Source organism: Crotalus tigris, unplaced genomic scaffold (genome assembly GCF_016545835.1).
Source record: "Crotalus tigris isolate CLP2741 ecotype Arizona unplaced genomic scaffold, ASM1654583v1 scf7180000017935.1779662, whole genome shotgun sequence".
Classification (NCBI taxonomy): domain Eukaryota; kingdom Metazoa; phylum Chordata; class Lepidosauria; order Squamata; family Viperidae; genus Crotalus; species Crotalus tigris.
In genome coordinates this window covers 1274098-1288711 of record NW_024096727.1, presented here as the reverse complement: position 1 = coordinate 1288711, position 14614 = coordinate 1274098, and the positions used below count along the sequence as shown (strand labels likewise).

Below are 14614 nucleotides of genomic sequence, written 5' to 3'. Positions count from 1 at the left end.
ATCATTATTTCTTTGTTTTCCATCACTGTGTATCTGCGACGGGTAAACACCTTTTCTTCCAGTAGTTCTGCAGCTGCTGGCCCTGGTTGCTCAGCCAACAGTCCTGAGTCCTGTAACCCATTTTTCACCAGATATCCAGGAACTCCAATATCTAGTGCGGACCTTGTTAACCCGGGCGACGTCCGAGCCGGTATGGCATTCTGAAATTTACGTCTCACCATATTTTTTATGGGAGAGACACTCTTTGTCTGACTCCTCTGATGAGACCTGTCCAGTATGGTTGAACCTCTGGCATAGCTCTCATCTTCCTCAGAGTACACAAGCCCCACAACCACGTCAAGGTAGTGCCTCACTGGGGGATTATTATTATTATTATTATTATTATTATTATTATTATTATTATTATCATCATCATCATCATCATCATCATCATCATCATGCTGGAAATAATAATAGCCTTTGCCAGATAGGTTGGTAAAAGTTGATTTGATTTAGGCCTAATTCAAACAACCACCTCGTATTACAATATGGAATAATAACCATTTTAGTTCAGATAAGATATATGATCTTAAATCAAAAGTTAAGTACTTTACATACACAAGATCCCAAATTTCACACAGCATCACCAGATGGGGGGGAAAACAACCAGAGTGTTGATCCTTAGATGAACCCTTTCATCTCACTCCAGGGAATCCTAGATAACTGTTATTTATTCTATCCCAGGGGTCTGCAACCTTGACAACTTTAAGATTGTGGACTTCAGCTCCAAGAATTCCTCAGCCAGCTGAAGTCCACAAGTCTTAAAGTTGTCAAGATTGCAGACCCCTGTTCTATCATGAAGAAATCTCTTGGTAGAGAGCATGACTTTTATTTAGCGCTTTTCTGGTCTGATCAGCATTCAGACATGTTTCTCAGTTGCTCTATTCCATGACTCAATGTGTACTATCTGTCTCTCTACAAACCTGAAAATTTACTTTTTTCTATACTTTTCACATTATAGATTTTCATTTTTACCTGTCTTAATCTTTTTCTTTTGATCTGAATCTTAAATTTGTATTCACACCCTAATTCATGCCATAAAATATACTGTGTGAACTTGTACTATTTCAGTTTAACCATTAGATTTCTATGAGAGTAAAAGGAGATAAGTATATATTTCTTAAGGAAAGGCTGAATGACAAAGGCAATAAAATAATAATGAGAAATACTACCAAGAGATTATTCTTGCTGAATAAGAGCTGTATCTTGGGATAGAGCCTTTTCTTCCTGGGAACACAGTGCTTTATCTAGGAATCTGGTGACTTGGCTTTCCTTATTCTTCAAGTTTCCTTTTGCTTTAAGCAGATTTAGTGTGAATCAGTTTAAGAAAGATCGATGGTGGGCATTAATGTCTGAAGTTAAAATTATAAACACATTTATACTTTGAAAAAAATGTTTTAAAATTATCCACATTGAAGATTAATTTCTTGAGCCAGCTGTGAGTATTTAAAGAGTTATAGTTTGCTGGCTCTAAGAATTTGTATGAATCCTGCTAAGTTCCTTTGAAGTTCTTCCTGCATTCATGTTCAAAAGACTATCATATAAAGCAGGGGTGTCAAACTCAATTTCATTGAGGGTCACATCAGCATTACAGTTGCCCTTGGGGGGCCAGGTGGGTGTGGCCAGGGTGGGTGTAGCCTACTGGGGGGCATGGATGGAGTGGGTGTGGCCTACTGGGTGGGCATGGCCAGCTCTACATCGTTTGCGTCAAGGGGGCCTTTGGGGGCCTGGGCAAGAGTGGGACAGATCTGAGGGTCTCTGGCAGAAGGGAGTGGGACCGGGGCAAGTGCCAAGGCATGGTCCTTGTGGAGCTGAATGCGTTTCAGCATAGATGGCCACCACAAAATTGTACATTGGCTCCTGGCCAGCCTGGGCCAGAAACAAGGCAATGGGGGCCGTTCCCTCACTGTTTCCAGGATGGCTTTGCGGGCCACATGAAACCACTTTGCGGGCTGCATCCCCCCCCCCCGGGCCTTGTGTTTGACATGTCTGATATAAAGATTTAGGGATGGACAAGCAATATAGGACAAAGGGCTGGGAGTCACTGCATTCAAGAAATCAGCAGACAATATAAATAAAATCAGCTGATAACTATTACTGTTTTCATTAATACAATTTAGCACAACAACCTTTTAAGTAGCCTTCACTCTGCAATGAACCATTGTTTACATAGGGTATCACAATGAGGTGATAAAGGAAAAATCCCTAAGTTCTCTTCCTTCTGAAGCAGCAGTAATAGAATTATCAAAACAATGAGATCAAAATGGCAACTCTCAAAGCTGAGTGACAGATTAATATTAATTTGATGGATATTAAACTTGGCATTGATATTAACTGAAATGAGCTACCATGTATCCGGCAGTTATCTTGTTTATTACAGAGGGTTAAACCACTTTTTGTGTACACTTGAAGTATCAAAGCTGGGGATATTTATCTGCTGCAGAACAGGTGCTGCTACTCCTACAAAGCAAATTTACTTTCTTTCCATTGATGAAGTAAGCAAAGATTACATATTCTTCATTGCAGTTATATTGTTTTATATATTTTCCCCTCACTAAAAGGCAAACAGAAAGAGGAAGGAATTATTGTTACTTATGCAAAAAAATATTGCAGAGCTATGTTTAAAGCAATCGTTACTATTGCTGTCATTTATTTGAATTTTTGTAAAAAAAATCAAAAGAATCTAATATTTTTGTTTGTCAGCTAGTGCTTCTATCATATTGTTCTCTTTCTCTTTTTCTCATCCCTGGCTTTTTACAATGAATCTTCATTTTCTCGCTGACACACTTATATCTAAATTTCTCATTTCCTGCCTTTTTTATTTATATCTGTTGCTTGGTGATTTGATCATGCTGTGGAATACAGGATTAGCAATCTCTCCGTCCTTGGGTTTTCATCAAGGACACCTGTTCTGCAAGTTGCACAATTTCTTCCCTGCCTTAACTCTTTCAAGTACTGTTTCTGTGCAGAATATGCACAATTTCCTTCCTTGCCTTAACCCCTTCAATCATCAATCTTGTGAAGAAATGTGTGTATGCATATATGTGTGGGCACACAAGGGCACACAGAGGGGGAAGCTCACAATATAAATGTTTTTACCACTGTACTTTGCCAGTTGACATAGGCATAAGAGGCTTAGAGAAGAATCTAAAGAATATGTGTGTGTAACACACATATATAAACACACATTATTTTGACCTTACAAAAAATGTAGCAGCTTATCCTCTGCAAATAGTTGTTATCTCTCTAAAATATAACATGTTAATGATTGTTATTAGCCAAAGAAGTATCTCTAATAATCTATCTTCAGCTCCTTCAACTTTTAAAGCTCATAAAATGCATTACCACCATAATAATAGATTGGCCCCTATATTCACAACATAGCAGATTTTAACTCTAGATTAAAATAATGCAAAGAAAATTCGGCCCTGGTATGATGAGAGAGTTTTTAATGCCAACTGTCTAAACAGAATCAAGAACATTAATTTTTGCTAACATTAGCACCATCTAGAGGAACAATTTTCTAGACCAGCATGGTTCATACATAATAACCTTAGTTCTACTCACAATTACAATGGCTACCTTCCATAGAAATTCTGTACTTTGACATGTACATGTAATATGAAGCCTATAGTATATCAAGCCTAAACATTTCCTTCACTTCTCTTGTTGTGCACACATTTTATAGCTTGTTAATTTAGTTTGCTTTTTAGATGTAATTCAAAACTCCACAGACACTTAAGAACTGTCTCCTAATACAAATGAGCACCTCATTTGTTTGCTTTAGGTCCCAGTATCCAACCTTTCCCATTAAAAAAGGCATAAGCACTGCTAAAAAAGACATTAGTCTGAAACCTGGGAGAAATACCAGTCACTGCAAACAGAATTGGAATGTACATTAAATGATCCAACAGTCTTAAGACAACTTTGCATGTCCATGTTTTTCTCAGACTGGCATATTGATCTTATCCAAGTTCTATTTAATTTTCTCTTCTGTGTTTTTCTTTCTTCCACAGCAAGATATGAAAGAAGTAACTGGTGTTCATTTGAATGCCAGTGATACATTCTGTGGCACTCTGGACCTCTATAAAACAACTCCCATCAGCCTCCGCTAGAACAATAAAACCTCCAGAACAATTTAATTTAATGTAACTGGTTTAGATACCTTCTTACTCCACAGAGTCTAGACAGTGTACAAAAACCCCAACAAAATAAAAATATAACACAATGAGTATAAAAGAATAAACAGAATACTATAACTATAAAAGAATGAACAAGAACTTATGGCAGACCTAGCTAACCATGCAATACACATAAACACACAGAATCCAACAGAGGCACTATCCACCCGAACCCAAGGCCTGGTCTTTCCATAATACCAAAAAGGTAGAGGTCACTTGGATATCAGGTGGAATCTCATTCCAAATCCTAAATGATGCACAAGATTTACAGCTTATTTAAATGAATTCAGAGCAATATATCATATTCACCTGGTATAGCCAATGGAAGTTATTGGGAATTATTTTAATTGCAGTCTAATGTTACCACAAGGCACCAGCGTGGGAAGGGCTATTCTAAGTAGAATGAAATTGCATTTTCCTTTTCAGTATCTGATATAAAAAATGATTGAAGACAAGTAACCAATAGGAATTCTTCCATATGTATCAGTTTTCAAGGAAGCTTAGTTGTTTCCCATCAGTGCACTGAGATTGAAAAGCATTACCAACAAGCTTTGCAACAACTGTCCATTCATTTTCCAGAATAATTATTGCAAGTTTGTAGAAATATGCAGCACTTTGAATTTCTTCTGAAGCTGTATTAAAATCATAGATATGGTACTCATATCTATAAAGTATAGCAATCAATATTGTTTAAATTAAGTTTATATTAATAATACTTGTTTTCAGGGCTTTTTTTCTCACAGAACGCCCAGAACAGAGTTCTGGCACCTTTTTTGGATGGAACCTTGTAGGATAGGCAAAGCGGGTTGTATGTGTGAGTTCTGGCACCTTTTTTTTTTTTTTTTTTTAAGAAAAAAAGCACTGCTTGTTTTTATATTTGCAAGCTTTAGTTTTATTATTACTAACTCAGGGTGAGTCCAAAATACTTTAAACCAAAACATTTAAAATATAATTTAATTATTTATTAAATATTATTTAAGGTGGCTTTTCCTGCAAAAAATATGGCAATAGCAATTTTGAGATTGAGATACAAACCTCCTTTTTCACTTCAAACAAATTAAGGCTCTGAACATTCAAATTCCAGCCCAATTACATAAATTGTTAATAAAAGAAATATGTGGAATTTTTTGTTTTAATTCTTGCCATTTTTCTGTCCAATGATGCATCTGATGCTTGGCCATGGACAAGTCAAGCTGGTAAGTATTTGGCAGAAGTAGCAGTTGCCCCCAAACTCTTATGAGAAGTATCAAATTAGGGCCTCTATATTAGACCAACGTAGTTACATGCATGTTAATAGGAAGATAGTAGAGGTATTTATGGCACTATATTATGGATAGGAAGCTGATTATCTCATGTTTTATCCAAACTATTGCAATACAGCAGGTGAATTATCATATCCAAAATCCAAGAAGTTTCTTATTCTTTAGTTACATTTAACATTTACTAATAAAGAACATGTATTATTTACATAACACAGAGTGGTTCTGTGTGCATCAGCAGGATTTGGAATAACTGCCTTGTTTATTTATTATTTTTGAAAACTGAGCATTTCATTATGGCACAATTGCCAGTTTTTTTGCTAAGACGCAGAAGCATTAGGACTGGTACCCTGGATTATGCTTCTATCAGCTGCAATTCCCTCCCCCATAATCAGTCACATGTTTGCCCTCCTTCTCAACACCCACCCAGTCCCTTAATGATTAATGAATGCTCCTGCCATTGAATAAGAAAAATAAACCCACGGGCATGTAGAATATTTTTTAAATCTTTAGCTCTGATAAATGGCTGAAGTTAATGCTCTGGGGGGAAAAAGAGGGCCAATTCTGCCAGTATTTAAATGGATCTCACAGCAAAGCCCTTTTTAAAATGGCTTTTAAGAAACCCTGCTAGGAATTGCTGTCCACATTTCACCTCAGATTTTCAAAGTGTCAAGTAGGCCTTAGTTACACATTTTCTCTTTTTAGTGAAAAAAGGCCAAGTGGGTACTACAGCACATAATGGTTTCTAAACAGGGTCACAGGTAAAACATATTAACATGTAGAAAGCTAAATCCATGTGCTAATGAATGGAAGCCTTATCTCTGTATAAGTTTCATTCCTTATTTGCTCATACTATATTGACAAGATCTTGCCAGAGTAAACCTAAAGTAAAGGATATACCTTGGGAGATTCTAGGGAGTGGCTATCCTAAATCTCTTCCTCTGTTTCTGATCCAGCTCTGGACAATGTTGTCTCTTGTCTTCTTGAAATGTGCTCCCTCTTTCATTGTAGTCCATCACACTACCTCTCCTTCGTAGACACATTCCATCACATCTTTATTCTTCAGAAAGAGGGATACAACTCACAAACAGGCTTATGCAGCTGGCCTTCTAATCTCCAGCCTTTTTTTCATGGACACTCTTTGGAGCTCTTCCCTCCACAGCAAAAAAAGTACTGCCAATATATGATATAAATAAATTAAAATGAAACATCTGATGAATTTAAAGCGAAGATAAAATAAAAAATCATCTCTCAAACACAATTTTATTCCTAAAGTCCTGGAAACAACAACAATCCCTGACCTTTCCTTGTCTACAACCTTCCCCTCAAAAATAATAAAATAAAATAAAATAAATGCACCTTCCAGGATATTAATCAATTTTGTATTTCAGAGACTAATCTGGCAATTCCTTTTGAACTCACTATATCATTGAATGTATTGAATAACCCTAATTAGGAAAAGTTAACATCCACTATCAAAAAAGATCATATTAATATTTTTCCTTTTGAAAATACCCTATATCCTCTTTTTCATTATTACCAATCTACATACAGTATGGACAAAGAAGAGGAGAAATAGAGTGGGTATTTACCAATATATTTAAACCCTTCTCTAATAGAAAAATAATAAGGGATCCTAATGCTATCCTCTTATCAAGTTGCCTCTATGCACATGGATGGGTTATTGAAGGAACTATAATTTTTTGAGCCCCAAAGCAATTTTCCCACTAACTTGATTATAAGTCTTAGGTTCTTTTTCTATAGAAATCATAAGATATTTCTTTTCTTTTTTAAAAACTTTCCTCCACTAAAGAGAGAAAGCTCAGAGATGTAGATTTCTTTTTCATAGCATGTAACATCCATAAAAAATGCATGTCTTTTTGGATCTTAAGCATCTTAAGCAGTATCTAGCTACTCTTAATGGTTCTATTCATACACAGTTATGTTTGTTGAATATGGAATCCAGTCATCAGATAGGATGATTCTAACTAAAGTTATCCCAAAAAGTTCATATATCCTCCCCTTCCTGTAATTGTTTGGTGCTTCTTGAATGAAATGCTTAAAAGAAGATATGAAGAGCCAATTGCTCATGGCATCCTTCAACATAGAAGTTATGGTGCCACATGTAGATAACCATGTGCAAGCTAATGACATCAGCAGGTCTATACTGGTAGTCCTCGACTTATAACAGTTCATTTAGTGACCGCTCAAAGTTAAAACGGCACTGAAAAAAAGACCGTTATGACCGTTTTTCCATTGCAGCATCCCCACGGTCACGTGATCAGAATCCAGACTCTTAGCAATTGGTTCATGTTTATGACGGTCGCAGTGTCCCAGGGTCATGTGATCACCTTTTGTGACCTTTTGACAAGCAAAGTTAATGGACAAGCCAGATTCATACAACAGCTGTGTTGCTAACTTAACAATTATAGTGATTCATTTAACAATTGTATCAAGAAAGGTTGTAAAATGGGCCAAAATTCCCTTAACAACTGTCTCACTTAGCTACAAAAATTTTGGGCTCAATTGAGGTCTTAAGTCGAGGACTATCTTTGTTAGAAATGTTGGTTAAACTGTTTCTTCTAATTTTTTGTCTTGAGGGGGGAAATTGTTTATAAAATTTAGTTTTTCAAAGCAAACTTTTCCGAGTATAACTAAACTTTAAGAAAAAAACAGAAATAGAAATGTATTCACTAAGAAACCTAATCTCTTGGGAGACTTCTTCAAAATTGACGTGGGTTTTTTGAATCTCATATTGGTCTCACTTATTAACCACAAGGCAGTTTTTTCTGTTAAGCTTGGAAACTTCAATTTCAGCCACATATTAGTGACCTATTTTTTTTTAATCTCATGTAATTTTATGCAAATCAAAGTGTTCCAATTGCTGGGATGTCTAATAAAATCAGAGCAGCTAGAGAAGGTTTTCTTAATTTTTTAAAATCTGTTTTCTTGAATTCAATGACTTTGATTAGCCACCCAATGCTAATATTCGGTTTTATTTGTAGTCTTCTTGCTAGGTATGTAATGCAGAGCTTGATGTCATATGTTTCTGTCTTTGGATTAGGCAGCTGCCACTTGTGAAGGTCAGAAATGGCAACCATCTTTCCATGGAGAACAGTGCCTTCTCTTTTCCCAAGTCAAAATAGCAAGCTTTATGGTAGTTGTTGTCTTTGGCCTTTTTTAGTACTTTTCCCTGTGGAATTGTAATGTCTCTACAAATAGATAATTGTAAAGTGGCAGTTTTGGATCTGATCTGAAGACACAAAGCCATTACCTTGGCACATTGTTGTTTTCATTTTTGATAATAGAATTCTCAAAAATTATTGAAAAAGCTTACATGTATCATGAGCATAAAATATGCTATTGATTTAATACTATAGTACTTTTAGCCCACACATATACAGAACATCTGCAGCCCCTCAAAAACCATCAAAAAAGTCCCCTCAGAATTTGAATTGTAAAATGAAAGTTGCCATTCGAAAAGGTGATGCAAAACTACCTGGGAAGTGAAAACTAATTTCTGTTACTTTGAAACCCAGCTTTAGGTTGGATAGATTGGAATTTAACATCTTTATGTTTTTAGACTAATATACATTTTGTGGAAATTTAAAAATAATATTCTAATCTTTAATTATCCTGAGGTAGAGGCTATGATGAATAACACTATCTGGTTTTTTTCATAGTGCCAGATTGTATATTGATCACCACCTTTTTAAAAAAAAAACTGCTCAACTCTATATACTCAAATAAATTGTTATTCTTAGAGCCAAATATATATAAGTAAACAAGTAAATATCATTATGATATTTATGTATAAGCAGGCTAAATAAATGCTGAATGGCTCAGCAACCATGCTCTATTTCAGCAATATTATTGTTATGCACAAGAACAAGATTGCAGATTAACACATTCATAACTATAAGGGCATAATACTCTAATCTATATGTTTCAATGGAAGTGTTTGGTACAAAGCATTGATGTTCAACTGCTTCAATGGAGGAAGTATGTCTTCTGATAAAGTGCTGTATTAATGTTTATCAAAGATATTCTATCTGTTGTAGTGAGCACGTTGCTCCAAAATGTGGTTTCCATAGGCAGGATTGTGGCAGAGATAACTTTCCATCCATTGGATCCACAGTTGTTCCTGCCTTTCTAGTGAGCCTATTTTGGCCAACCATACACATCTTTGAAACTAACATAGTTAGTTTCGTAAGTATATGGATTACTTAAACTCACATTATTATATTTACATATACAATGAGAAATCATAGCTGCCAGTTCCTCAATTCCTTTACTTGTACTGAGTTTCTTACAAAGAATTTGGGATATGATAATTTATCAGCGTATGTATGTGTGGATCCAACAGTTGGAAATTTTGTCAATGTGCAGATTTTCTAAGTATCATCCAAAGCTTTTTCATATAGCACCTAGTGTGCTGATCACTACTGGGACAATAACAGCTGGTTTATGTCATAATCTTTCAACTTCAGTTTTCAGATCTTGATACTTTGTGATCTTCTCCAGTTCTTTTTCTTCCTGGTATTGCCACATCATTATCCACATTTTCTTCTTTTCAGCCACAGTTAAATCTTATATATTAATTTATGCCCATTTTCGACTACTTTTTCATCAATATGTTCCTTTTCACATTTTATTACTGGCACATGATAATTTTTACAGATTTTCCAATGAATCATTTTGGCAACTGTGGTGTGTTGTTGTTTATAATCTGTCTGTGTAATCTTCCTGCATGAAATGAGTATATGATTTACTGTTTCTTTGTACAATCTGGATTTGGAATCATTTTATTATTTTTCAATTCTGGTTTGGATTGCATTAGTTGGAATAGCTTGCTCTTGAACAACCAAATCAAGCCCTCAGTTTCTTTTTTTAATGTTCCAGTTGTAAGCCATTGCGAGATTTAATTTTTATCCACTTTCCCCTCAATTTCTTTGTAGAAATTGGCAATATATTGGGTTTCCTTGCCAGTGTTATTTCCTATACATTCAGGAAATTTCCATTTTTAACTTGTTTAACTTTGTTCTTGACTGTCTTTTACATAATCAGCCAAGTTTTACTTCTTCAAATAGTTGGTTTGACTGAAAGTAAACCTCTGTTTCCATTTCTGTGAGGCAAGTATAATATCATTACAGGAATGTTGTGCACAGTAAATAGTCATAGGTTTTCTTGTTTTTTCGTCCAAAATGTCCAGTTCAGTTTGTGTCTGGTTACTAATTCAAGTAGTGTATCATTTCAGAAATATGACCCAGACTTTGATGGTTTTTCCACAGTTCAATTTTATCTAGCAGTTTTCTCCCCAATTGGATGTATTATTTACTAATCACATTTTTTATTTGTCTATGCTTGATATTATCCATTGTAAAATACCCAGATACTTGTGGGCTTCATCTTGATGGTTTCTGTGGTTTGGTCATTCAGCATTCCCATTCTATCATTGTTTGTGGATTTTATACCAATTTATTGCTACTGTAGCAAATTTCTCTAGGCCAAATTCTATTGCCACATTTGTGCTAAAAGTTTTTATAGCATTTGTCAGTGATTGGGGTTTGACTTCTGATTTTCCATAAAGCTTCAAATCATCCTTAAAAAGCAAATGTCAGAGCTTATTAGCGTGGTTTTTTTTTCTGTTCGATAACCAACATTTTTTTCTTCAAAATCACTGGGATTGTTACATTGACAATAATAAAGTTGATAATGAGTTACTCTGGAAGATCCCCTTCCTACTGTTGAAAAGCCCATATTTTTCATTTCCAACCACCAATTCTGTCTACCAGTTCATTATTCTTTTTCTGTAAATATTCTAATGTTTTAATGACACCAGTTGTTTCCAGACATTTGATTATCCAACTATGTAGTAATGAATCATTAAAAGATAACCATATAATTTTCACTAATGCATAATCCACTCCTACAAGCAACTTATTTCTAACTCACAATATCAGGTCTTCAGTCCACTTAGTTGGGGCCATGAATTTATCTTTCCAAGTTGAAGGACTTGGAAATGATAAGAATATGGAGAATCCATTTGATGTAATGATTATGTAGACACCAAAGAAGTGATAAGAATATGGACACCAAAAATATTGCACCCTATCTTAAAAATCAATTTGCTATAACTTGTACATGGAAAGTCTATGTACAGTATCAAGTATCCTGGGAATTACATTCATTTGAAAAAGCTTACTTAATCCACATACTTTTTGAATATCTTATTTATATTTAATGTAATTATTTGAGAAATGTCACATGGAATATAAAAGTTAATAATTTCACTAAATATACAAAAATGATAATTACCTATTGATATCAACTTCTTCTTAGCAATCACATAACACAGCATCTCTTAATTTGCCTCAATTTATTAATCAAATGCTTCAGAGCCAGAATCAAAGTATGATCAGAAACAAAGAATAAAATATATCTAGCATATAATATCAATTTATATGCTAATAAATTATGCAAAAAATAATCTCAACTGGTATTATGAGCTTGCTTAGAACAAGCAGAGTTCTAAACAAACATCAAAAATCAAAATGGATATCCTTATCTGGTATTTCCATAGAGTGAAAAACTAGATTAAGGCAACCATTGATTTAGACTTAAAGCTGTGTACAAAAACTGGACCCATTTTATAAATCCTATGGGAAATCCATAGCTAAGGTAATTTAGCTGTGATAATATACTATCTATAGATTTCATTGGAAGCTTTGTCTGCAAGTAATAGGATTGTGGCTTTGTCTTTTTCATCTTTACTCAAATCAATAACATTAACCTTAACAGCCAAATATTATCTGATCTATGTCAAGTTTGATTATCCTTGACCATTGAAGCAATCACTTGCTGACGTCTGTTGGCTAAAATAGCCAACTGCTAAAATAGCAGTTAAGGCTCTAATATCTACATTAATCAGTTAAATGTTAACACCTACTGTATGATCTTTACCAGACATAACATGATATATGCATCATATTTCATTCATTCAATGAAAAGGGTAACATTCCAGTTTAACAAAATCTGATCGGATTATTGATAGAATTTGGATAAAATATATCAAAAAATACTTTATACCATTATGCAAGAAATATAAAACGTCCTGTTATCTTACCATTACTCTATTTTTTTCTTTCTATTCAGTCATGTCCAGTTTGCAGAGACTGCCCTCCAGTTTTCTTGGCAAGGTTTTTCAGAAGTGGTTTGCATTGCCTCCTTCCTAGGGCTGAGAGAAAGCGATTGGCCCAAGGTCACCCAGCTAGCTTTTTTCCTAAGGCAGAACTAGTACTCACTGTTTCCTGGTTTCTAGCCTGATGCCTTAACTACTACATCAAACTAGCTCTTGCCGTTACTGATAACCAAAAGTAAAAATAAGTCAAGAAGCAATTAATAAATTGTTTGTTTGTAGAGCACTCTCTCTGAATTTGATGTCTCCATCAAATGCCAATTGTAAAATAGCATTTTAACTTACGCAAACAATAGAAAATTTTTGTGATAAGCCCAGCTATAATTTTTAATCTCTGTTTGTTTTCTGGTAGTTTTGAATTGCTGTTTTTGGAAAAAGCATATAAAATTCACTTTCGTATCACCTATATACAAAGATTGAATTTATAATAAACCCAGCACAGATCCCTTAGGCAATATGCAAGATATAAACAACTGTACAATCAGAGCAATATCATCCTGTTTCTCTTGTTTAATTAATATTTTCTTCTTGGACTTTTCAGGCATATAAAAGGAAAACTGAAGCAGCAAAGAAGGAATATCTAAAAGCTCTGGCAGCCTACCGGGCCAGCTTGGTTTCCAAGGTAACAGACTATGCTTCATATATGAATTTCGATGGTTGTAGCAATGATAAATTAGTTGCAACTCAGGGACATCTCTGGGGAAGAGCAAGTTTGTAAGAAACACAGTATAACCATGCCATCAAAATGAATTTAAGTGTTAGCTACGTACTGTATGAACTAAGTAAAATACTCCAGCTTGCCTCAAGGATACATACCGGTAGTAAGGATTTTAGTTTTCTTGGTTTCAAGAAAATAACACTGAATGTCCTGGGGTTTCCTTGCAATCTTTGGAGACAAGGTTATGAGCTGACTCAGTGGTACAACTAGATCCAGTATTTTGAAATAGAAATATGCCTAAATACTGTACTTATTTTTCAGTATAATTAAGGGAAATTTGAAAATTCTCTGCATGTATTTTAAACTCCTTAAAATATAATTTCTAGAGAACTCAACCTTCCTCAGTCTATACCCTGGTTCAGAAGCTTTAGCCAAGTCATTCATGTCAAGGGTCACAATTAATATAATGCTCTCAGAAGAATCAATAGGCAGATGTTAGTCTCCGTCTCTTCAAAGATTAAATAGTAGTCATGGTTCATTAGCAGATCAGATTTTTTTTTTTGTGGGGCAAAGAGACAAAGGTTTTAATGGAGATTGATATGTTCTAGCAGCACATAGGATCGATTTATTACAGGTATTTATTAACAACCACAGTTGAGCTCAGAATTTCCATCATATCTTTTTTTGCAATTGTTAAGCAAATCAAGTGGTCATTAAGTGAACAATAAGGTTGTTAAGTAAATATTTTTTCCTAAATTGGCCGTATTTGACCACAGGATGGTGCAACTAGTCATAACTAAATGCAAGCCTATTGTCAAGTATCCAAAATATGATCATGTAGTCGTGTGTGTGTGTGTGTGTGTGTGCGCGCATGCATGCAGCAGCAGTCATAACTCTTTAAGGATACCTTTGGCATATGATCTGATGTTTTCACAAACCAGGCAGTTGAGATTGACATAAAAACCACAAGAGCAGAGTTAGAGCAGGAAGGGATTCAAGTCCAGTTCATTCAATGAGATGTGTCTGATATCTTAACTTTGTTATCCTTGACATGGCAATTCAGATGTATTGAATTTATAACATTAGACTACATCTTCCTCAGCCAGTGGGTATGGTGATGAGCATTTAAATCTATATCTTGAGGAACAAATAGAGACAGCTGTATTAGATGGGATTATCTTCACTAGTTATATTCACTTTCTTTCTTTCTTTTTTGTATTTGAAGAAAATTTTGCTCTCCAGTAATAAAAAGAAACAAAAATAAAACAAAACTATAGTT

The 14614-nt window shown here is 34.8% G+C and overlaps 1 protein-coding gene across 3 annotated transcripts in view; it reads left to right on the top strand.

Annotated features, from left to right (window-relative positions):
- Nucleotides 1-14614, top strand: part of TOX2 (TOX high mobility group box family member 2) — a 250172-nt gene that overhangs the window by 220521 nt on the left and 15037 nt on the right. For all 3 annotated transcript variants that reach the window (XM_039344718.1, XM_039344717.1, XM_039344716.1), the window contains one exon: nt 13219-13299. In XM_039344718.1, coding sequence (XP_039200652.1) covers nt 13219-13299 — 81 coding nt within the window. The remainder of the gene's footprint in view (nt 1-13218; nt 13300-14614) is intronic.